We start from the raw sequence: 21,388 nt of genomic DNA on the forward strand, positions 1-21,388 counted from the left end.
CACCGCCACTCGTCCCTTATGCCTGCGGCTCAGGACTAGAACGCGTCGTTAACGTGTGCCTCCAAAACAAACGCGCTTCAATTGAAAGTTGTCAACCTATATCGACATTTAATAATCGTCCGCATTGACAGTTATAATTCTTGTTTGTTAGCCATAGGCGGATGAGGCTGATTGGCTGTATTCATGCCTCAGTCCCAGGGATATGTGTCGGACTCTGAAGACAGTGGCAGCTTCAGTGTGTCAGAGTTTCTAGAGGTCGACAGGGATGAGCTTGAATTCCTCCCTTTTGTGTCTATCTCTACGGTAAGTGGGGAAGATTCAGTAACTGTACTCGCTAATTTTGTATAGAAATCTAAGCAGCGATACAACCAGACTTCACAGGAACCGATATTGGATATTGTAAGCAGGGCAAGGCGACAATTTATGCTGAGCTAACATTTCTTCGGGCGAAGGATGAGGTGTTAGATGTATCTCACTCACAAGTCGAAGCTGAAGAAATAATTCCGAGTGCGCAGCAGGTTCCCACTAGTCAAGAAAGAAGAATTGCCGATGACGATTCCGGACAGCTGCCTGATCCGGAAGGGCAAGATCGTGATGGATCTATTTCAGGGGCCAAAGTGGTGGTTTCATTAGAAGTATGCAAAGCTTTGGTTGGAAAATTTAAGCATACTGACTGGTAGAACATGTAGGATCGACTTTGCGACAATGCGGGGTCGGGATCGTCCACCCCACCGCCTGCTGGTCGCATGCATTACTCATTATTTACATCTCCCCTCTCGAGTCCTCTGTCCGAATTATCATCACCCCCAGACTTGAACGAGTTATTGGCAGATTTTCTAAACAATAATCGCGAAGATGCGTCACCAACGAAGGCTACAGATAGCGACGCCAGGCTGCGAGAGAACACAAGGACGTCGGAGCCTCAGGCGCCTTTAGTTATTGACTGGGAACAGGAGGATATTGATCCTAGCCAATACCACGCATGCGAAACTCATCATTTTTTCCGGAAACGAACAGCGCGACAGATTAACCCGTACCTGTTTGACCGGCAGATGTATGAGATAGCTTTGAAAAGACGCGGAATCAAACCAATACGTATTTCAGTCGAAAAACGCTTGAGCACCGAGAATAATTCTGATGACTCTCAATTTACGCCTCCTTCTGACTCTCTTTCAAGCCAGTCTGCCAGTAGAATCACGTCCACGCAAGAGTCAAGGATTACGGGGGCCAGTCTCGTGCAACCACGGCCGACAGACAGACTTATGTCGAGACAGTCATCATCTCACAACAGTCAGCGTACATTTAACTCGGAGACCACACACAGGCGACGCCAAGGGGAACAACCTCTCAGGAGGGCTATGAATGGGCCTCTAAATAACCCCCGAGACATATATGATTTCCCTACGTCGCCACCTCGGTGCACTCAATCACCACATGATAGCCGTCGGAGAGTGGCGTCAGTATATTCTCGCAGGAGGCAGTCGCCAACTCAGCTTACACAGTCGCAACGAGCTAGTGAGGACACTGGTAGAGTCACTTCTGATCTTGACCAGCCGTCTCTTTCTTCGAAGGCGCGTGTGACTCCTGCGCGAAATGGTTCGCTTCGTGGCGAGGACCGTCATACGAATTCTGTTGTTGAAGAATCTATTGGCAACTCGCGAAGTAGTCTGTCACCAGGGGAACGACACACTGGTGCTTTATCCATCGCGTCCAACTCTGACACCGGTAATGTGAGTGTAAGCGAATCAGGCTCCGATAGTGAAGACGATTCTTCCGAGCTTGAGCTGGAGAGGCTGAAAAGACGCGTCAGAGGTGTCTTACCGCCATCATTCTTGACGTTGGACAATACACTTCGTCATGAACGCGAGAAAGTTTCCAATCGGCCACGATATACGCAGTACTCAGAGCCGAGGAAAGGCCTCGCTAGGCGAAAGATAGGAACGTTACGACTACGTGAAGAGACACGGAATGAGTTTCTTGGAGATCCCGAGTCCGATTCCGATTCCGATGTGCCTGTAATACGAAGCCAAAGTGTTTTACCTTTTAAACAGCAACAGAAATCTTTTTCATCCCAACAACCAAGAGGCCATAGTTACGTTATAAGCGACAGTGATTCAGACATGGAAGTCGATACTCACATTGACCGAATGATTTCGCGAGAAACTAGATCTCGTCGCACTACGCCTTCTTCATTCACGAGTCAAGGGCCAAGGAAATGGGAATCTCAGAAGCGCGGAAGTCTTCGTCAGACTCGATTAGATTGCAGAGGCAAAATGAAGAATCGCAGACTGCACAAGTCGTCAAAGCATAGACAGGCTTTGTCCGGAAGCAACTTACCAAAGATAGGCATTCTCGACGCCTACATGACAGAGAAAAATGTTAAGGGCTTTGCTCCGCAATTTCTTAAGGTCGCTGTGCGGGAAGCGGCAAGGCGTGAAGGATTTGGTCGACATTCTCCGTCAAGGAAATCTTTCTACTTCGACGATGACGAGGACAACGAGAATGTATCAGAGGTTCTGCAGCAATGGAGGGGAGGCACTCATGAAGCATTTGAGACGTCATCATTGTCGTTCGCCAGACTTTCGCCAGCTGCAGATCCGACTCGGACAGAATGCGGCGAAGCCCCTCCAGAAGCAATTCAAAGGAGCCGGCGACGATTACCGACTGGTGTCATTGCAGTTGTTCCACCTCCCCGAGGGGTTGTTCAAGTAATGGCACCACCTCACGTTGCTCAACGAAACAGACTGTTGGAATATGTTGAAGTTGAAAGCGGTGAATACGCAGTTAGACGGCAGCCTGTGAAAATTGATCATCTTTTTGAGAGTAGGCATCAGATACCAGAAGCAGTTTTACAGAGGCACAACAGACTACATGAATCAATTGGGCGGGCGATGGATAATGACTCGGTCACAGCATTGCCTCCTGCTCGCCAATCAACTAGAAAGTCTCGCAAAGAGGTCTTTATGCACCCTCGTCAGCATATTAGGCCGGAGCCAACACCATCATTCAATCATATACCAGACGGTGACTACCCCCGAAATGCCAGGACAGACCTTGAAGACAATCCACACCAATTCGGGGCGAAAGCGCTACCATACGTACCTGAGCCACCAACAGTGAGGGCTATCCAACCTCAAGCTGAAGATTCACAAGTTATTACCGAGTTCAGCTTTTCGCTTTTAAATTTCTCAGTAACATTTGATGTCATCCCGCTGCGGCACGACACTCGATTCCGGCCGTCCACTTTCATCGGCAGAGGTGCTCTCGATGCGGCCCTTCATACCCCACCAGCTGTTCAAGACAAGGGTGGTACTAATATGTCGATCTTTCATTTTGAAGAACGTGAAGTGACATTTTTATGGAAGGAAGTTAATTCACAACTGCTGGAGGAACTTGATACAGGATTCGGTATCTTGCTCGATTGGGCGTTAAGCGAGCAACACAATGCGGACCGGGCGAACGCAGAACGAAGAGAGCAGTCATACGAATTCTGCGTCTTCCTCTCCAATTATATTCGAAATTCTCTGACTCGCGAATGCTATGAAAATATCATGATATTTGCAGCCGCAATAAAGAGGCTTAGTATCCGAGTTGGCGAGCTATTTACTCAGTTCCACGGTCGCATTACTAGCTTCTCAAGGTTGTCGTTCTACATGCTAGGATTCCAGTTGCTCTATATTTATGAAATATCCTCGATGTTGCAGGATCACATTGCCGATTATTCACATCTAGCACTGGATCGGGAATTTATGACCATCGGACGACTTCTTATCCAAGTTTTGCTAAAGTACGGCATCAACGATTTATATCAATTTCTGAGGACATATCGAAATCGGGTAGGTCTTCAAATTGACAGAGAGTCGTGCTTTATGGAGATTTGGGTTATAGCGATCCATGTCTTTGATCGTGCAAACAAGCTAGCAGCGTCGACTATATCGAGTTTTTGGGAGAGTTTGTACGAAGTCATAGAGTACAATGCACTTGCGAAGACAGTTAATATCGACAAATTTGAACAAGTGTGGTACGCGACATTTAGTATGTGTCCTCTGTACCAGTTTGACTCACAAGGTGTGTCCGACATTGGTAAACATAACGCGTATTGGAGTGCCGTGGAGGCTATGATGGAGAGGCTCCTGAGCACACCAGCGCAGTACTCAAAAAGTCGCGAGTTTGGATCGTACTGCCGCGCGTGTTTCTCAAGATGTTTGACTTTAACCCTGACTTGGAAGTGGCCGGGGACGAAGTCGTTAGCTATGAAAATGTATCGGTTCTTTGCACAGAGAAAGTTGGAAAACTTGGAGAGCGATATCGGTACCGGATTTCCCGACTTCTTGCAGGATCACAATAACATGCTTGAATTATCTACATCGGATACAGTGTTCCACATTTTCCTGAAGTATTTAGCCAAGCTGATTCGGGACACGAGCGAAAGACCTGACGCACGCAAGATTCTTCCCGGAATGATTGGTCTCGTCACGCCATTGAACGGCCGAATTTATCCACGAACGGCTGAGCTTAGGCTGACTGACCTGGAAGCGTTGGAGAACAACTACAGCTTGCTACTGACTTTGTTTTGGGCGGCACCGCCAGAACTGCGACCTCCAATTGGCCATCTTCGAGACGTTATTATTTTGGGTCAGTCTCATTCTCAAGCACGAATTCTGAGTGTCAAATCGTGGTATTATCTTACGCGACTTGAGCTTCGAAGAAACAGCGATCTACAAGAATCTGGCGAATGGTATCAAGATCTCGTCAAGTACAGTCTTGACGATTATATGCAGCTTGAGAAAGTTGTCAGTGGTATATCTCAGGATGAAATTATGCGTCGGAGAGCAAACTTGAAAGGCTATGAGAGTCTCTTGAAAGACTCGCTCAAGTATGTCAGAATGATCATCTGCTCGCCGAACTTGATTCAGAGTCCGGATCAAGCAGTTCAAATTTTGCACCATTGTATGTTTGATGTTTGCGGTTCAGCTGACAGAATGTGCTGATTTATGTAGCTCGTCTTGGGGATGTCTTGAACAACGGCCTATGTCTACCGGAAAAGGTCATGCTGGAGGCCATACAGATTGTTCACGACTTTGTCGATCTCTCGAAGCGTATCCTTAAGGGCACCGGTGATCTATATACTCCTATTGTACAGCAGTCCGATAGTCAAGACAGTCTTTATGGTGATGACAGTTTGGTACAGCATTTGGTAGATGATGAAAATCGCAAATGGACACAGGAGAATAGAGAACTTCTTGCAAGGGTATGTCATTAATGTTTGGTCATGCATGCGATGTAGGTCACTGACTATCGACAAGGCACTCATGGACACTATCTTCAATCCTCTGTATCAGTTATTGTCTAACTTCATTGGAGTGACTGAAGAGGATGAGCGGGTTTCAGATGAGCTTGTTGTGAAAGCAATCGAAACATGGGCATTACTAGCGGAATTTTTAATATCCGCTAGGGCCAAGGTAAGTTTTCCTGTCAAAATCATGAGCCACAGCAGATTCTGACAACTACGCTAGGACTGGAACTACTTCCTCGAAGGTCGCGGGGCATGGAAATGGTTTGCAGAAACACGGAGAAAAGCAAGATACGAACATTTTTGGCTCTCACAGGTGAAAATTCTACAATTGGATCTCGAAAATGAATCGAAATGGTGAAATGTAAATATTCTGCATAATATTGTATTCTTAGTGTACTTCTATTGTTTACATGCATATGGTATGGGTCTGACTGTGCTTTGTTTTGCTTGTATATAGATTGTGATTGACTGGTGTGGTATTATGAACTGTATTCTGTATAACAGACATATTACAAAAGGGTCTGATTCTTTTTTTAATGGCCCTCCCATTTAAATTCGAAACAAAAAAAGAATCGCCCTTTATAATGGTACTCCCATTAAGCCTAAAATGCAATGCTGCTCTGCCTTTGTCTTAGGGCAAGGGCTGTCCGCTAGCACGCGTCGAGGGCAGACGAACAACAAATTAATCTGAAGTGGGTTTATTACGCGTCGCACGACCCAAAGGTCCAGGTATAGTTGGAAGGATGTGTACACCAGATCAAATCATGCTGTAGCTGTACACAATAGTATATAAGTTCGGATTCCCCAGATATCGATAGTCAACTAAGCGTGATGTCGACGAACCGAGATATTGAGGACCTGCAGTCCAAGCTGCGCATCCTCGAGCGCAAACGCGCCGACGACCGAGACAGACTTCTCGATCTAGAACGGCTAAAGCAAGAGCGAGAGAAGCTAGAGCGGATTATCTCGAGGCTGGAAGCGAAGATTAAGCCTATGTTTGATACGCAGCAGGAATTGCGGACACGCGTGCGGGAATTGGAGGCGGAAAAGCATGAGATTGGGCAAGTTTTGAAAGAGCGTACGGAGCAGTTTGAGATTATTACGCTGGATAGGGAGGTTGCTGAGGAGCAGGAGGAGAGGTTGAGGGATGAACTAAGTAGTGTGAAGGCACAGCTTGAGGAGGCGCTGTTGGAGACGGAAATATTGAAGGAGGAGAACGCAGATTTTAAGAGAGGATCGGAAACGGGAGAGCGAGATGCTAATGTGTTCATGCATCTTGAAGAACAGAACGAGAGGCTTAAAGAGGCATTGATTAGGCTTAGGGATCAAACAGCAGCAGACGAAGCGGAGTCAAGAGCTGAGGTCAAACGACTGCAAAGAGATGTAGAAACTTATGCACAACTGCAGAGCAAATATGAGATTGCTATTTCGCAGCTTCGGCAAACGGAAGAAATAGCCGATAATTTAAGGCAGCAGTTGGATATAGCTTTCGGAGCTGATCAGATCCTTGACGAGTTAACGGTTAAAAATCTGGCTTTGAGTGAGCAGATCGAGGAGATGAGAATTGCAATACAGGATTTGGAGACATTGAAAGAGATCAATGACGAAATTGAAGCGAACCATCTGGAGGCAGCGAAACAAACGCGTGAAGAAATTGGTACGACTTCGAATCAAACCGCACAGTTATATATCAGCTAATGACGACAGATTACCGAGATATTTTACTACGAGAACAAGCGGGACGGATGTCTCAGTTTGAGGACACAACTGCCGACTATGAGTATACAGTAGAACGATTTCGCGAGCTTGTGGCGTCGTTGCAGAGGTAGTTTGCTCTATTTTGGAGGAAGTCACAGTCTAACGCTTTTCAGTGACTTGGACCAGTTACGAACAGAAAAGTCCATGAGTGAGGCCGAATCTGCTGAGATCAGTCGCAGGACCCGCGAAATGTATGACCTTAACCAGAAGTTGCAAGCTTCTGCCCTGAAGACTCAGGTCAAGACGATTGATCTAGAGTTACGGAAACTCGAGGCACAGGAAGCTTTGGAGCATCTATCAATTATTAGGGTATGATCTGCAAACGAATGTCACAAACATCAACTAATGTATGTTAGACGTATATCCCGAGTTCATTAGCTACGATGAGAGAAGCAATCAGGACACTACTAACGTTCCGGCGGATCAGCTTCAAATCAAACCTCGTTGTGTCAATTTTAAGAGACAATTTACAATCTGGTTCAGAAACTTTTGTGACTCTCGCTCTCGGTACCGAGATCTGCGATCAACTCATATGCATATTGGCTCTATGCTCGCGGTTTGAAACGGGGATAGCTGTATGTGATGTTTCCGAATTTGAGAATTACGGCCCATTGATGGAGGATATTAGCCCGGTTGAAGGGTTATTGGATAAAGCGATCAACAGCCTCCGCAATTACGAACTCAATGAGAGTGAGTTATTGATGAGTTTACAGAAAAGTCTTAAAGTTCTTGAGGACTTAGGGGCTGCAAAACTGGAGGAGGTTTGTACAGGGGAGATGCGGACGCAGGAGTGCTGTGGGCAATTACTTTGTATTCAGAGTTATGTCGACAGTGCAATTATCATTGCTCAAAGTATTCTTATGACTGTAGCCGGAGAACTCGGTGGAGATTCGGATTCGACAAATCGTAAGGGAATGACATATGAAGCAGACTTGGCTCACACTTTCCAGAGTCGGGGAGAGGCACTTGTTTTACAGGCCAAGAGTGTCAAAGCTCTGACGAGTAAAGCGCAAGCGATTATGGAAGAATGGAAAAGTTCTTTGCGAACACCGACAGATGACACAGAGGGTATATTGTCAGCTATCCGCGGGAATTCCAGTTCGTCTTGTAGGTATCTGCGCAATGTAAGTTACTTTATCTAGGATTAAACTAAATTCGTTTCTAATAAGACATAGGTCTATTTCAGTATCACATTAGCGTTCAACAAAGACGTCGAATCATACGAGCAGATCGGCTATAGCCAGATCCAAGAGATCATGGTGAAAGAAGTGGAGAATACTGGCGACGCTGGAACATTTTTCGCATCGGCCACGGTCAAGAGTATGATGACCATGATGCGTGATTTGGTGGCGAAGATAACTGGGCCCAATGGCAGCTCGATATGTAAATCGTACGGTGCTAATTTGCAATTTTGCTTTGCTGACGATTTGATAGATGAGAAAGCACGCTCTCCTTGGCTTGTTAAGGTAGAACAACTCAGGGAACAGGACGCTGTCAACAAAGATGCACGGACAAAGGTAGTTCAATTAAATGAGGACATAAAACAACTTGCAATGCAGATTCGACTCAAAGACAAGGAACTGGAGGAGTCCGCGATCAAGATCAACGTTCTTGACTCTAGGCTTCAGAAAAGCATGAATCGATTAGAGCGGTTTGGTGAGATTGAGAGGGAGATGACTGAGAGAGCCGCAAGCGAAAGTTTGCTCGAAACTACGGTGCAGTCGTTGCGCAGGGAAATGAAGGAACTTGAACATGAGGCAGACGCGCTCAGGAAGTTGGCTGCAGTGAATGAATCTGCATCCGAGGATCTGAAGAAGTTTGAAGGTCAGGTACAGGAAAAAATCAGTTTGGAAGAAATTGATACTCTGAACAAACAGGTGGGTGATTTGGAAATGGGATTTTGAAAGCTGATTAACAAGCATGGACAGATTGCGGCTCTGCAAGCGACGGTAAGATATTTACAGGACCAAGCAGGCAAACCTAGCAACTCGTCCTGGACCGACACGGCCGTAGCATTTCTCAGGACTAATATCGATGGAAGGGATAGAAAGACAGCTGTATTTGGAAACAAGGCTGCGAACAAGGTGTTTGACAAGATGATCGATCTTGCGCTTACGTCAGACCTGGTTTTTGTAGAACGTGACAGCCAACAGGGATGGAAGCCTCTGCGCAACAAGGCGCGGTATATCGCGGCCAGACAGATAGAGCAGTATAGGAATTTGGCTGGTTATGCGCGAACCGTCTCGCTATCTTCGTGACAAAGCGGGGAAACAATAATGACGTCGGGTAGAATGGAGATCTGATATAACTTGTGCGGCTGACATCTGACCCAAATGCCGATTCGAGTATGTTATCGCGTCAACATGCCCTGCAGCATTTAGAAAGCAGTAGCTGTGAAGGAGAGCGTTGATTACCACCTGCGATCGTACAATGACAGATTTCATATATGTATAAGCCCATTAGAGTGGGCAAGGAAGGAGTTTAAGACGTAAATACATATTGGGTTGGGGTTTGTTCTGGTGTGTGGGGGCTAAACTTTGCGGTTCGTAACTTAAGAAGGGTCCAAAACGATCATTAAGGACCAGGTGACCGAAGCAATCCCATGTGCCTGCGACTCACGTGTAGGGCTGATTATTACAAGTTATCGCATGCGAGATTGACAGTGCGGGGAATGACGTCGTTATAGCAAAACTATGGAGATTCAGCAAGAGTCGCCACAGTAAAATATGCAACAAAGCAAGTAATATTACTCCACAGAAAATAGTGAGTTTCTCATGTGGCAGTTAGCATAGTAGACGATTGGTGGAGGGAGATAGAAGTCTGGTTTTGTACTTCTTGTTTTGGGCAAAAGTAAACAGAGCTGCCCAGGTGTGGGGCATGAAAACTTTAGTGGGCTTTAGCGCCTTGCGTTGATCATAGAACATTGCCTCATTGCACAACTCGTTGATTATATAAATATAACACCGGCAATCCCAGCATTGGTCATACTATATATCATAGCACTTTAATGCAAGTTGGCAGTTCTTCCTAGTCGATAGTCGCGTTATCGAACATTTATTTAGCAATATCTCGTGCTCCGCTTTCCGCTTGATTGTGGAAGTGGCTTCAGCACAGTCACACATTTAATTAAAGTGTCTTGCGGATACGCACCTTTTACAGCTGTTAATAATAGTCGAAATAACTCTGCTGTTTGGATCGATCAGCAAGTATCTTGACCCAATCAAGAAGATGTCGAGGATGGACGTGGATCAGTCTCCCAACGTAACGCAGCCAAATCCGCCGCACGCTCTATTCACCCCGCACTTCACCACATTTTCTGACTCGCTCTCGTCGCCAGTGCAGTCGATGAAACGCACGCGATCATCTTGTTCATTGTCATCGTCACCTACGAATACGCCGTCAGAGTACGAATTTAATAATCCGTGGCCGAATCCGCTGTCTCCTGCAGTTGCGTACACATCTGGATCAGCGACTCCAACAAGATCAGCTTCGCCTGTCCGCAAACGCTCTCGACCTCAAGCCATGACCGAGGTAGCACCGTCATACGTGAAGAAGTCACAAGATGCGCAGATATTCAATCCGGGTGACTACCTAGGGATTTTTGCATTCTTACCGGGATCTACAGTGTCTTTTAGGGTGTCCATGTACTCTCTCTTACGGCAATCTTCTGGGCCCAAGATATTTGCATTTTATGGCCAGGGCCATGACCACCATATTCGTGCTCTGAGGTGTGCTACCATTGGGGGCTATCCTTTTTAATTTCTTGTCGCTAACGTACTATAGTGAACTCTCTGGTTTCTTTAGAAGAGAATATGACGCTTCGATATATGCAGTCTGCGTCACACCACCTGATCTCAGAAACCTGTACGGAATTCCGATAATTTTCGACCCCAAGACAAGTCTAACGCGATATTGCCGTGCGTTACATCCTGTCGCCGGTGGTCGGCATGCTATGAATGTTATAATCATCGTCGACGATTTTGGGAAGAAAAGGTGCTTCCTACCCGTGGGATACGGTGGATATATAGCCAGACCTGTTGCGATTGAGGATCTGGACTGGGTTGTTACAGATGCGCTGCGGTATCTGCGCTATGAGCAGCATCATGTTCAACCAGGAGCGAGGGACGACGATGAGGAATTGAGTGACGATGAAGAGAACTGATGAAAGGAAAAGCTATATCAACTTGGGATATGTGGGTGGTGGATTGTTTGGTTAGGTGGCGTTTTGTCATTCGGTGTACTGGAATAGCGATATAATTCTGTATATTTGACTTATATCAGGTGGTCATTCGTTATCAAATAGCGGGGATTGTTTTGTATACAAAATTTATTAAATAATATTAATAGTCCGTGAGATATAACCAAATTCAGTGAAATGTAACCAAAATCATTCGTAGTAAAGTTTCCAAGGGAGGTAGTCTTATCTTCATCCCAATGTACTCCAAACGCCGTCAGAATCCCACACACAACGTTTGCCAGGTCTAATGTTGACTGCTTTCTGTCCTATAGGGCGTCGTCAACTGTATCCTTTCCTTCTCGTCGAATATATTCACGCCGGCCGTGACCGCATCACCGAGAATTCGTAAGTACTCTGCTTGATCATTCACTTCTTCTTCAATTTTCTTCAACTCGTCTTTGAAGTCACTCGTTATAACAGTTCTGAAGTAATTCCTCATATCCTCTTCGTTCGCATTTTCTAGATCTGGAAGTAGATTCATGGTTGTCCGTGCGTTGGGCTAGATGTGTTAGATTTCCGTCATTGCCTTCTCAATAAAAGGGCTTACCATCAACACTGAAGCAAAAGCGTTCTCGTCCTGAGCACCAGCTTCATCGCCCTCATCGTTGTCATCGGACAACGAGCCTGTGTCCGGCATGGTCTATTTTGTGAGACTCATTATCATTTCCATCAAGCTTCTTCAGCACAACAGGCTTACCTCGTCTTCCTGAGGTTCAGCATCATCACGCTCCTCCTTGTCCTGCTCCTGGACTTGATCTCCCGTATCACTCTCTGACGGCGAAGAATCCGAAAAGTCTATTTGTACCATTAATAATGTCCATGTCCGATATTTCGCAGAATTTCATGAGCGCACCTGCTGTCCTCGACTTGCGCTGGCGCTTTCGTCTATGTCTCCTAGATCCCACGTCCTTTGGAGGCATGACTGTTGATTTGCGATTAGATGCAATTTAATGCGAAGTTCGAGCAAATTTGACCGTGGAATTATAGAATTATAGAGATCAAATGATTTTTTAATAATTGAATATTCCATTTACTTTTTTAGAGCCGCGCCTGGAGCCCACTTACCCTGGCGCACAGTTCCGGGTAACAGGCTAATGTGGAACACCGTCGGGTAATCGAAAGGGCCCGGGAAAGTCCAAATTCAAATGTCCGAGAACTAGGCATGTAAGTTACTCTATCAATTATTAGTCGTCGTCTAGCAGTACACAACAAGCCATTCTTCGATATGACGCATTGCAATTGGCAATAATTTGCACACTTATTACGAATATTACTGCGACTAGGGTATTAAATTACGAGAAATTGGTGTTAGTTGGGTGTGGGATTTTGGAATGGATTTGACCACTATTGCTGCCGCCGTGTAAGTCGGGAGATTTGGCATTCAATTAGGGAAGGGGAGCTCTTAGTTACTGAGATTGTGAATGCTAACTCGGAGGGGCTTCCTATAGTGCCGGTGCGGTTGGTAGCCGTGTCGCGTTTCATCCATGTGAGTGTTTCGTGTACTGCAGGTATTCTTGAGCGAAGGCGAAGTTGCTGCTCCTTGGGATGGATAGCATTCGGGACAGCATCGTCTCCTCAGCAATATTATTTGTCACTCCAAGTTCGTCCTACTAATGCGCATGTATGTAGTGGACACAATCAGAACGTTACAGCAAACCTCAGTAGCAACCGGTTACCGCCTCCCATTCGCACAGTACTGGCGAGGCCTGCCAGCAGCTGTTGGGCTTACGACTCCTGCGTTCACAATATATCTGGTGTCATATCGACAAGCAAAGAAATTGCTTGAACCGTACCTTGGAACGGATACCGCTAATTATGTTGTCAGTGGTGCCATCGCGGAGGTTGGTTGCCGCAGTGGAGTTATTGTTGCAAGGAATATGCTGATTGCTGTAGTTTACGAGTAGTGTGCTGTGGACGCCAATGGAGGTCGTCAAAGGCAACATGCAGCTGAAATCGGAGTCCAAAGCTGGCGGCACATGGGCGATGATTAGGCACATGTACCAAAGACAGGGATTGAAAGGTTTCTACCGAGGCTACTGGATGGTATGCTTATTGTTGGTCATGCGATGTTATGCGAGGATGCTTACACGTATGAAGGGTCTAGCTGTTTTCACTCCTCATTCGATCGTCTGGTGGTACACTTATGTAAGGTTGTCGAGGATGAAAATAAAGGACAAGCTAGCTGACTCGAGTTACAGGAGAAAATGAAAACGTACTTTAAAAGCTCAAACGCGCTCAACGCATCAATCATCGACTCCACAGCAGCTCCACAAGACCTCACAGCCTCACAGTATGCCTTCGCGTCCGCCGTCTCCGGTACTGCATCCAGCACAGCCTCTAACTTCCTCGATGTCCTGAAAACTCGACAGCAGCTAGCAATTGCGGAGGAAGTGAGTCGTCTCCGTCCAGAAGATCAAATGGGACTCTGGAAAGTTGCAAAAAACTTGATCAGCGAGGTCGGGATAATGAGAGCTATGTTTAAGGGGTTGCATGTCCGGCTAATGTATTCCTTGCCTTCGGGGATCCTGTCTATGGTAATCGTCGAAAAATTGAAACCGGAGGCGTAGGTTTTATTTTTGTTTAACTACAGTTAGGATTTCGAATCATGTTCGGCGTTGAGTGTTGCAACTATGATTTGTATTTGTACTATAGGGTTAACTATTATGCGTGTATATGGACTGCGATCTTTGTTATACAATATGTCGATACAGGATTTTTCTTAATAAATTATTTGAAATTTGTGGTTGTCCAGTCTAGATTTATTCTGTGGTCCGCCAATTAAAGTTTATACAATTTCGATATCCCGAGCCGCACGTTCTTGTAAGACTTCGCCAACTAGATGTTGTCCGAATACTGGACGGACGAACACGACCGGGCAGCTGACTGAATGACTGCGCCTTATTGACTCGAATCCCCGGATGAAATTTCGGCAAGGCCCTGAGGAATGATGGATTTCGTTACTGTTGCCGCTGCTGTGTAAGTTCGCGCCATATATCTGAAATATGCAACGCAGAAAAGTCCTGACGTCTAGCCAGTGCTGGTTCAGTTGGCAGTGCAGTAATCTTTCATCCATGTACGTTCTTCTGTCATTCTTCTTTTAATATACTGCTTACTAACAATGGATAGTCGACACTTTGCTCACACTCCGACAGACATCTATGTCGGCAAGCTGTATCCTCCCGTTTCAGCAATACTGGCGCGGCGTAACCATTTCAGCATTAATGAGTACTCCCGCATTCACATTATCCCTCGTATCATACCGCCATGCAAAGAAGGTATTTGCACCATATTTTGGTGCAGATTCAGGATTGAATTATATTGCATCTAGCGTGACAGCCGACGTAAATATATCTTGTACTTCTCACTGAGCTGCAGAGTCGCTGAAATTGTGTAGATTGTGAGTAACGTATTATTTACGCCGATGGAGAATATCAAGGGTCGATTGCAATTGAAGAACGGCCCCGGTATTGAGTCGACGAGGGAATTGATCGTGAACATATACAAGAAAGAGGGATTCCGGAGTTTCTTCAGAGGATACTGGATGGTACCTTACCTTCACAAACTTCACTTTTTGAGTTACGCCTACTAACGGAGCATGTAGGGTCTCATGATATATACTCCGAATTCGGTGTGCTATTGGTATATCTATGTACGTTAATTCTGTCCCCAGTCGAGCACAGCGAACTAACTTTAGCAGGAAAATCTCAAAACATTTATGCGCCAACGAAACATCGAACAATGGCGAGACGACATCGCATCCCACAACTCAACGTCCCCAATATCATCGTCTCGCGACCTAACCGCGACACAATACGCACTCGCATCCTCTATCGCCAGCTTGGGCGGCGAAACAGCCTGCAACTTCTTGGACATCGTGAGAACGCGACAACAACTCGCACTCGCAGACGAGATCAAACGTGTACGACCAGACGACCAACATGGCCTTCTCACCGTCGCCAGAAATTTGATAAAGGAGAACGGAATAGTGAGGGCATTGTTCAAGGGGTTGCATATTCGATTGATGTACGCCTTGCCGGTGGGCGTGTTGTCTATGGTTATTGTGGAGAAGATTAAACCTGACATTGACGACGATTATGAATTATAAGATAGTTAGAATCTTTGTTATAGTCGACATTTTTGGAGTCTCGTATTGTACAAAGAAGAGAACAGTATAGATACCTACACTGACATAGAAATTCAGAAAGCGAAACAAGAACATCATAAACAAATCAATCTAATAAATCACATCCTGTATAACTAACCAATAGACCGTGTATACTCCGTGCATATCCAAAACCGCTGTTGACATTAAGACGTCAAGCATATGCTGTAGAACCAAAATACTAACTTTCTATAACTACCCAATTTTGCAAAATCAGCCCTAATACTACAAAGCACCTCTATACTACCAAGCGAAAAAGAAGTCAAGCCAAAAAAAAAAAAGGTAGACTTCATAATGAGGAATCCTGTCGGAAGGCCCGATCGCTGTACTCGTCTAAAATCTCATGTAACTGCTCGCGCTTGATTGGCTTCGTGAGGAAGTTATTCATGCCGGCATCCATGCATTCCTTGACGTTTGAGTCGTCAGCGTATGCAGTTAACGCTACAATGGGGTACCGATAGTCCAGTTCCTGACGGATCACCCTGGTAGCTTGTAGACCGTCCAGGTTTGGCATCTAATAGTCGTCAGTACCATATCTCAACGCGGCAAAACTGGCCGGGAACATACCTGAATGTCCATAAAAACGATATCAAAATACTTCCCCGCACTGTGCGACTTTTTCACCTTCTCAATAGCTTCATATCCATCCTTCGCAATCTCGACGCGCTTAATCTTCTCCAAACGTAACATGCGTAGGACGACCTGCTGATTCACTCTATTATCCTCTGCAACCAAAATATGTATCTGCTTTGGCCTCCTTGGGATAAAATTCGTCACGTCGCCATTAGCCACTACGGTCTGCACGTCGTTGACGAGGACCTTTAGGCTCGCGGCCAACGATCGGATTGATGATCGGATTGATGATGCAGTAGAAATTATACTGCCTATGTCGTCATCGTCACACGGCAGGGAATTACCGTTCGACGCTGAGTTCTTGCTCAAGAAATAAGAACTAGACCCCAATCCTGCCAGGGATCCCCCATGCGCACCAGCCGAGTCTACCTGCGTCGTGCTCCCCGGAGACTGTTGCGCTATAGTGGACTCGAATGAGAACTCCTGGCCCGTAATAGACAGCGCGATGTCCTTGACGAACGGCAAGCGAACCCGGAACGTAAAAGTCGATCCGATGCTTTCGACGGACTCTAATTCGATAGTACCACCCATCAAATCTGCCAGCTGCTTGCATATCGACAGGCCCAGTCCTGCACCGCCGTATTTCTTTGAAAGAGCTTGATCACCCTGGATGAATGGCTCGAAGATACGTTGCTGGAGATGGTCAGGAATACCGGGCCCGTTGTCCTCGACTTGAAATTCGAAGAGAAGGCATTGCCCTGACAAATCGCCTTCGAGAACATTTTCTGAGTGCTGCGGCGCAAATGGTGACGCGGACCGTGGCGAGAGTGATTCGCTGGGCGCGGTAGAATGGAAATTCGCTGCGGGAGCAGAGTCTAGAGTCGCGAGTTGTCGTATAGATTGAGAAAGGTGCAGACTGTGACCAATTTGGGGGAGCGACGACAGACTTCCGCCACCTCCGGAACCTGCCAATCCGTTGGAGTTTGTGACGGTCGTGAGACTTGACAGATTGCCAGTTCGCGCAGTTCGGATAGGTGACGTACCATCCGACTTTGTATCGGAAGGTGGTATACCAATACTCAGTTGCCGCTTCGGCCGCGAGAATCGAGGTGCGTCGGAAGCTGCTAACGAAGACGCGAACGACTCGATTTTCTCGTTATCGTACGAAACAGAAGCACCGGACGTCGTCTCTGGCGATGACTGCCGTTCTTGCTCCGAAACATTCGCGTACATTTTGCTACTGACGTTACTATCGGACGGAACCGACACATCCAAAATCTCAATATCGCCGGTGTTTCCGGACGCATGCTTCTCGTTCAAAACAGAGGAGTCATGGTCTGCGCTGACTTTGCCATTAACGCGCCGTGTACTGCCGCTCGCTTTCAAATTGGAGATAGTAGAGTTATCGGCAGCGGGGCCAAGACATATTACCCGCACATGAATCGCACCATTTTCGGGTGTGAACTTGAGACCATTGGATACGAGGTTGATGATAATTTGCAGTATGCGGTTGGCATCGCCCCAAAGGACCATCGTTTCTATCCGCGGTGGCATTAAGTCGATTGTAAGACTGACTCTAACGGATGAGGCCTGCTTCTGGAATATAGCTTTGAGTTGAGAGACAATCTCCATCAACTTAAATTCTTTCTCTTCTAGAGGCATCTTGCCGAGCTGGTTTCGCGAGAAAATAAGCAGATCTGTAAGAAGATGCAATAGTAATTCGCCAGATTTATAAATAATATTCAAGCTCTTTTGTATCCTATGCGGATCCGTCTCAGTGAGCGAGACAGCGGTCATACCAAGAATGCCATTCAAAGGTGTCCGCAGCTCGTGCGTGATATTCGCAATAAACACAGACTTAGCCTCGTTCGCGGCCTCAGCTTGTATTTTCGCGGCTTCTAGTTCCTGCGTTCTCTCGCGGACCCGATCTTCAAGATTTTCATACTGCTTCCGCAACTCTTTTGTCATTTCGTTAAACGTCGTCGTCAGCTCGGTCAATTCATCCGAGAAAAGAGGCTTCCGCTTCTGCTTAACCATGCCCGGAATCCGGAAGCTTGATACTCGGAATTCTGAGTCGGTGTCGCCCTCATAGCCAGAGTCGTTGCCGCTACCGCGGCCACCTCCATCCGGACCAGGGCTATATGTGAGGCTCTGGGGACTGCCAGAGTCATGGTAATGCGGAGCGGTGGTTTGCTCCGTTGCAGCGCGGAGCCGAACTATTGGACGCACAGCGAAATGGGCGATAGGGAGTGTTATGATACACATGAATATTGCCAAACTAAACATGGTGGCCAGCGCGATGCTGCGAAGATGATGGATCGGTTGGTAAACGTCAGAGCTGTAAACCTCGACCGTAATTGCCCATATGCCAAAATGGACGTCCATGGGAGCGTAGCCGACTGAGATGTTCGATACCAACGAATTTCGTGAATCGATCATGGCACCAGTCGAATTATGAAGCAGAGCCTGTTGGACAGCGGGATAGGTGTCAAACGAAAAGGTCTGGCGAAACAACTCCGGGTCGCATGTGGGGGGAAGAAGATACACGAAGGATGTCGGATCTACAATGTCGTCGGGATATAGTCCCAATACTGAATATTGAGCCCATTCGTTGAGACTAGAGGTGTCGCTGACGATTGCGAAGAGTGTCGCAGCGTTATATACCACAGTCATGTAGCCAGATGCCTCTTCATCAATGGATCTGTCCTTCGTCGCGTTGAGGACAGGGATTGTAATGGACATGACGATTTCGTCGACGGAGTGGTATGGCCCACGGATGATCCCGCCAAGCACAGTGAGAGTGTCGGGTGCAGTTTGGTTTTGGTGGAGCGGATACAAAGTAGTCGGCAAGTTCTGGACGACTGCCGTGTCGGTGTAATTGTTAGTCGCATTGAGCAGGCTGACGAAGTCGGTACTGTACAGAGAAGCCGAAATGACAGTGTCCTCGGAGGTTAAAGAAAACTGGAACGCCGCGTGCGCGGCTTCCCAGTTGGACTGCGAGTGATTTCCGGCATTATATCGGCCAAGCGAAGATTGGATCGCATTACGGGTCGTCAAGGAGACAGCTTGGTCCCAATAGAAACCGACCGCCTGGACGACCTGGGCGGACTTAAGCTCTGCAACGAGCTGGAGGCGCTCCGCCCGCAGACTCAGCACATAGTTCTGGAAGACGACGGCCTGGTGGTGGGTAGTGTTAGTACGAAAATATCGGCTGTGAAAACGGACACATACGAGTACAATGGTGAGCACTCCCAGGGACAGCAGTACGCAGAAGCACACGAGAGCGGTGAGCTGCTGGCGAATGGCGATTCGAAATGTCTTCATGCCTATCGACAGCGGCGGAAGCCGAGCAGCTCAGTGACAGGTGATAAGCTACTAGAGCTAGGTAACAGCTAGAAATTCGGCGCCCGGTGAAAGAACAACGATGTGGTAATGGAAGTCACCAGTATGGATAATTCGAACAGCGGTTGGGTGGATCGTCAGGGAAGGGTTGGATGCAAGCTTGAAAGTCCTTTGACAGATTCGCTAGCGGAGTCGTCTGCTGGTTTTTTCTACTCCCAACTTAATTTTTAAGGTTTTACATAATCGGCTTCACTGACAGTTAATGGCTAACTTAATATTTATTAGCTCGGTTCATAGTCATCTCATCTTCGGCGCCTAGAGAACCTCCTTCCATTTCGATTCCTCATTTTCAGTCTCTTGAAGTTTAGTGATACGCCTCCCGCTCTCCGTGTAGATCCTAGCTTCCTATTCGCATCATCACTATCTTGCTCGCCAACTTTTTTAACACCAATATCCACCTCCCTATCAGACCCACCTGATCCCTCGTAGTCATCTGAACTAGACGCTGCTTCTTCCATTAGCTCCTGCTCCTGTTTATCTGTAATCTCAGCCATTGGCTTTGCGGGTCGCACTGGAAATGATCAGTACTGTTTCTACAAATCGATGCAATTCTGTAAACTTACATGAGACTCTCCTCGTAGTTCTCTTCTGCGTTTTCGATTTCTTGTACTTAGCCTTTTCCATCATGGCCTCTCTCTCTTTCGACTCCTTGAGAATCGTCACCACGTCTCCTTCCTTTATCTCTCCCAAATGATATCCGTCATCCTCGATACCAACCACATTCTCCGCTCCCTCAAAACTGACATCACTATTCGCTTTTTTTATCTCGGGCATAATCATCTCCATTTCGCGCATAATACTCTCTTGCTCGTCCAGTTCTTCGTCTTGCATCTGCCGTAATTCAGCAAGTATAGCCGTCAGACCTCTCGACACCTTCTTGGGCTTCAGCGGTGACGGGGTCATGTATATCTTATTCGTATTCAATGGTCTGAAATAAGACGGCGTGACTGACTGCGGCGTTCGTCTGATATTACTCTTAGACGGTGTCGTAAAATTTGAAGCCTTCGTGTGCGTCGACGTCGGTATCATCGTCGACTCCGGAGACGGCGAAGTTGACAGTGTCATTCGTTCCTGCTGTGATTGAGATAAATAGTCAGGGCTATTCGTTATATCAAATATTCCCAACACGCGTCCCTCTGCTTGTGGAGTCGGTCCAATCACTGTAATGCTTTGTTGACCATCCAGATATCCAAAATACGGGGAGCCATACTCCACTTTCGAAACACTTTTCGTAGGTGTCAAACTGACATGATATTGCTTTTCGTGCTTGACACGTTTCGGAGTGTGATACGATTCGTGTCCGGCGGATAATGGTGACGCTTCACGCTCATTATGAGACCGATGGGGATGACCACTGCCGTGACGACGGCCTCGATTGTGATCACGACGCAAATGACTTTCCCTCTCTTCATTATTCTCTTTCGATCCTGCCGTCGCTCGCTTGGCTTTATGATATTCTTTGTACTTGGCGGCTGTCAAGAATTACCTAATGTACGACACGGCGGGTTTCAAAGGCAAATAAATACCTATATCAGGAATTTGCTTGATATCCTGTTTGTCTGGTTGTCGGCCCCATGTATTCTTGAACTCATGTTCCCAGTTCTTAATGTCAATTTTCAACTGATCGAGCGAGGATCCGGATTCCACTAGATCCGTTTTCGTCATGGCGTTGTGCTTGGTGGCATATATATCGGACCTATAAATGGGTAATATACTGATCGAAATAAAGACTGACTATGGAGGAGATGCATTCGATGTATCCGCTTATTACAGTAGATTGGATGCCCAGATTGTTATGTTGGCAAATTGCAAGACGTTGGTCGACGGCGAAATAGAGAAGCGCGGCATAAGGTGCGTCAGTTGAAGTGTTTGGCGCGTAAATTAAGTCCGGGTAATAATTAGAACGCGCTTCAGACGCGTTCCCAACGCGTGCAACAGAGCCTGCTGAGCTTTAGATTTC

The 21,388-nt window shown here is 46.7% G+C and overlaps 7 protein-coding genes across 7 annotated transcripts; 5 read left to right on the forward strand and 2 right to left on the reverse strand.

Annotated features, from left to right (window-relative positions):
* The first annotated feature begins 44 nt into the window (after positions 1 to 44).
* V1513DRAFT_442294 (Mus7/MMS22 family-domain-containing protein) lies at positions 45 to 5,814 on the forward strand. Its single transcript, XM_066897641.1, has 7 exons — positions 45 to 303; positions 349 to 399; positions 453 to 635; positions 690 to 4,950; positions 5,001 to 5,251; positions 5,307 to 5,462; positions 5,517 to 5,814. Exons 1-7 carry the CDS (start codon positions 184 to 186, stop codon positions 5,652 to 5,654), a joined length of 5,160 nt encoding a protein of 1,719 aa, XP_066754311.1. The 5' UTR covers positions 45 to 183; the 3' UTR covers positions 5,655 to 5,814.
* Positions 5,815 to 6,127: 313 nt separating this feature from the next.
* On the forward strand, positions 6,128 to 9,312 carry V1513DRAFT_377787 (dynein associated protein-domain-containing protein; the record flags this gene model as incomplete). Its single annotated transcript, XM_066894963.1, has 7 exons — positions 6,128 to 6,953; positions 7,004 to 7,121; positions 7,168 to 7,363; positions 7,411 to 8,178; positions 8,230 to 8,437; positions 8,489 to 8,931; positions 8,983 to 9,312. The coding sequence occupies 7 exons, from the start codon at positions 6,128 to 6,130 to the stop codon at positions 9,310 to 9,312; spliced, it is 2,889 nt and encodes a 962-aa protein (XP_066754312.1).
* Positions 9,313 to 9,797: 485 nt separating this feature from the next.
* On the forward strand, positions 9,798 to 11,376 carry V1513DRAFT_23528 (uncharacterized protein). Its single transcript, XM_066894430.1, has 2 exons — positions 9,798 to 10,782; positions 10,838 to 11,376. Exons 1-2 carry the CDS (start codon positions 10,283 to 10,285, stop codon positions 11,214 to 11,216), a joined length of 879 nt encoding a protein of 292 aa, XP_066754313.1. The 5' UTR covers positions 9,798 to 10,282; the 3' UTR covers positions 11,217 to 11,376.
* Positions 11,377 to 12,450: 1,074 nt separating this feature from the next.
* V1513DRAFT_442310 (mitochondrial carrier domain-containing protein) lies at positions 12,451 to 14,005 on the forward strand. Its single transcript, XM_066897642.1, has 6 exons — positions 12,451 to 12,651; positions 12,740 to 12,777; positions 12,921 to 13,132; positions 13,185 to 13,334; positions 13,389 to 13,436; positions 13,490 to 14,005. Exons 1-6 carry the CDS (start codon positions 12,623 to 12,625, stop codon positions 13,856 to 13,858), a joined length of 846 nt encoding a protein of 281 aa, XP_066754314.1. The 5' UTR covers positions 12,451 to 12,622; the 3' UTR covers positions 13,859 to 14,005.
* Positions 14,006 to 14,134: 129 nt separating this feature from the next.
* V1513DRAFT_442318 (mitochondrial carrier domain-containing protein) lies at positions 14,135 to 15,515 on the forward strand. Its single transcript, XM_066897643.1, has 6 exons — positions 14,135 to 14,267; positions 14,327 to 14,364; positions 14,418 to 14,632; positions 14,686 to 14,835; positions 14,893 to 14,940; positions 14,989 to 15,515. Exons 1-6 carry the CDS (start codon positions 14,236 to 14,238, stop codon positions 15,394 to 15,396), a joined length of 891 nt encoding a protein of 296 aa, XP_066754315.1. The 5' UTR covers positions 14,135 to 14,235; the 3' UTR covers positions 15,397 to 15,515.
* Positions 15,394 to 19,603, reverse strand: V1513DRAFT_413062 (uncharacterized protein). The gene is made up of 3 exons (XM_066895766.1): positions 19,258 to 19,603; positions 16,021 to 19,203; positions 15,394 to 15,967 (listed from the first exon to the last, which is right to left on the reverse strand). Exons 1-3 carry the CDS (start codon positions 19,348 to 19,350, stop codon positions 15,743 to 15,745), a joined length of 3,501 nt encoding a protein of 1,166 aa, XP_066754316.1. The 5' UTR covers positions 19,351 to 19,603; the 3' UTR covers positions 15,394 to 15,742.
* Positions 19,604 to 21,252, reverse strand: V1513DRAFT_442322 (DNA replication/checkpoint protein). Its single transcript, XM_066897644.1, has 3 exons — positions 20,955 to 21,252; positions 19,992 to 20,900; positions 19,604 to 19,939 (listed from the first exon to the last, which is right to left on the reverse strand). Exons 1-3 carry the CDS (start codon positions 21,091 to 21,093, stop codon positions 19,671 to 19,673), a joined length of 1,317 nt encoding a protein of 438 aa, XP_066754317.1. The 5' UTR covers positions 21,094 to 21,252; the 3' UTR covers positions 19,604 to 19,670.
* Between the last annotated feature and the right edge of the window lie 136 nt (positions 21,253 to 21,388).

Source organism: Lipomyces chichibuensis (genome assembly GCF_038497645.1).
Source record: "Lipomyces chichibuensis strain CBS 12929 unplaced genomic scaffold V1513scaffold_10, whole genome shotgun sequence".
Classification (NCBI taxonomy): domain Eukaryota; kingdom Fungi; phylum Ascomycota; class Lipomycetes; order Lipomycetales; family Lipomycetaceae; genus Lipomyces; species Lipomyces chichibuensis.

Bases quoted from the DNA above. Each gene is read 5' to 3' on its own strand.
- V1513DRAFT_442294 (XM_066897641.1), top strand. From the start codon at position 184: ATGCCTCAGTCCCAGGGATATGTGTCGGACTCTGAAGACAGTGGCAGC. The intron at 304-348 runs GTAAGTGGGGAA...AATTTTGTATAG, and splicing joins CTTTTGTGTCTATCTCTACG to AAATCTAAGCAGCGATACAA. The intron at 4,951-5,000 runs GTATGTTTGATG...TGATTTATGTAG, and splicing joins AGTTCAAATTTTGCACCATT to CTCGTCTTGGGGATGTCTTG.
- V1513DRAFT_23528 (XM_066894430.1), top strand. From the start codon at position 10,283: ATGTCGAGGATGGACGTGGATCAGTCTCCCAACGTAACGCAGCCAAAT. The intron at 10,783-10,837 runs GTGTGCTACCAT...AACGTACTATAG, and splicing joins CACCATATTCGTGCTCTGAG to TGAACTCTCTGGTTTCTTTA.
- V1513DRAFT_442310 (XM_066897642.1), top strand. From the start codon at position 12,623: ATGGATTTGACCACTATTGCTGCCGCCGT. The intron at 12,778-12,920 runs GTGAGTGTTTCG...GCATGTATGTAG, and splicing joins CCGTGTCGCGTTTCATCCAT to TGGACACAATCAGAACGTTA. The intron at 13,133-13,184 runs GTTGGTTGCCGC...TGATTGCTGTAG, and splicing joins TCAGTGGTGCCATCGCGGAG to TTTACGAGTAGTGTGCTGTG.
- V1513DRAFT_442318 (XM_066897643.1), top strand. From the start codon at position 14,236: ATGATGGATTTCGTTACTGTTGCCGCTGCTGT. The intron at 14,633-14,685 runs GTAAATATATCT...GAAATTGTGTAG, and splicing joins CATCTAGCGTGACAGCCGAC to ATTGTGAGTAACGTATTATT. The intron at 14,836-14,892 runs GTACCTTACCTT...CGGAGCATGTAG, and splicing joins TCTTCAGAGGATACTGGATG to GGTCTCATGATATATACTCC.
- V1513DRAFT_413062 (XM_066895766.1), bottom strand. From the start codon at position 19,350: ATGAAGACATTTCGAATCGCCATTCGCCAGCAGCTCACCGCTCTCGTG. The intron at 19,204-19,257 runs GTATGTGTCCGT...ACCCACCACCAG, and splicing joins GAGTGCTCACCATTGTACTC to GCCGTCGTCTTCCAGAACTA. The intron at 15,968-16,020 runs GTATGTTCCCGG...GACGACTATTAG, and splicing joins TCGTTTTTATGGACATTCAG to ATGCCAAACCTGGACGGTCT.
- V1513DRAFT_442322 (XM_066897644.1), bottom strand. From the start codon at position 21,093: ATGACGAAAACGGATCTAGTGGAATCCGGATCCTCGCTCGATCAGTTG. The intron at 20,901-20,954 runs GTATTTATTTGC...AATTCTTGACAG, and splicing joins CAAGCAAATTCCTGATATAG to CCGCCAAGTACAAAGAATAT. The intron at 19,940-19,991 runs GTAAGTTTACAG...GATCATTTCCAG, and splicing joins AACTACGAGGAGAGTCTCAT to TGCGACCCGCAAAGCCAATG.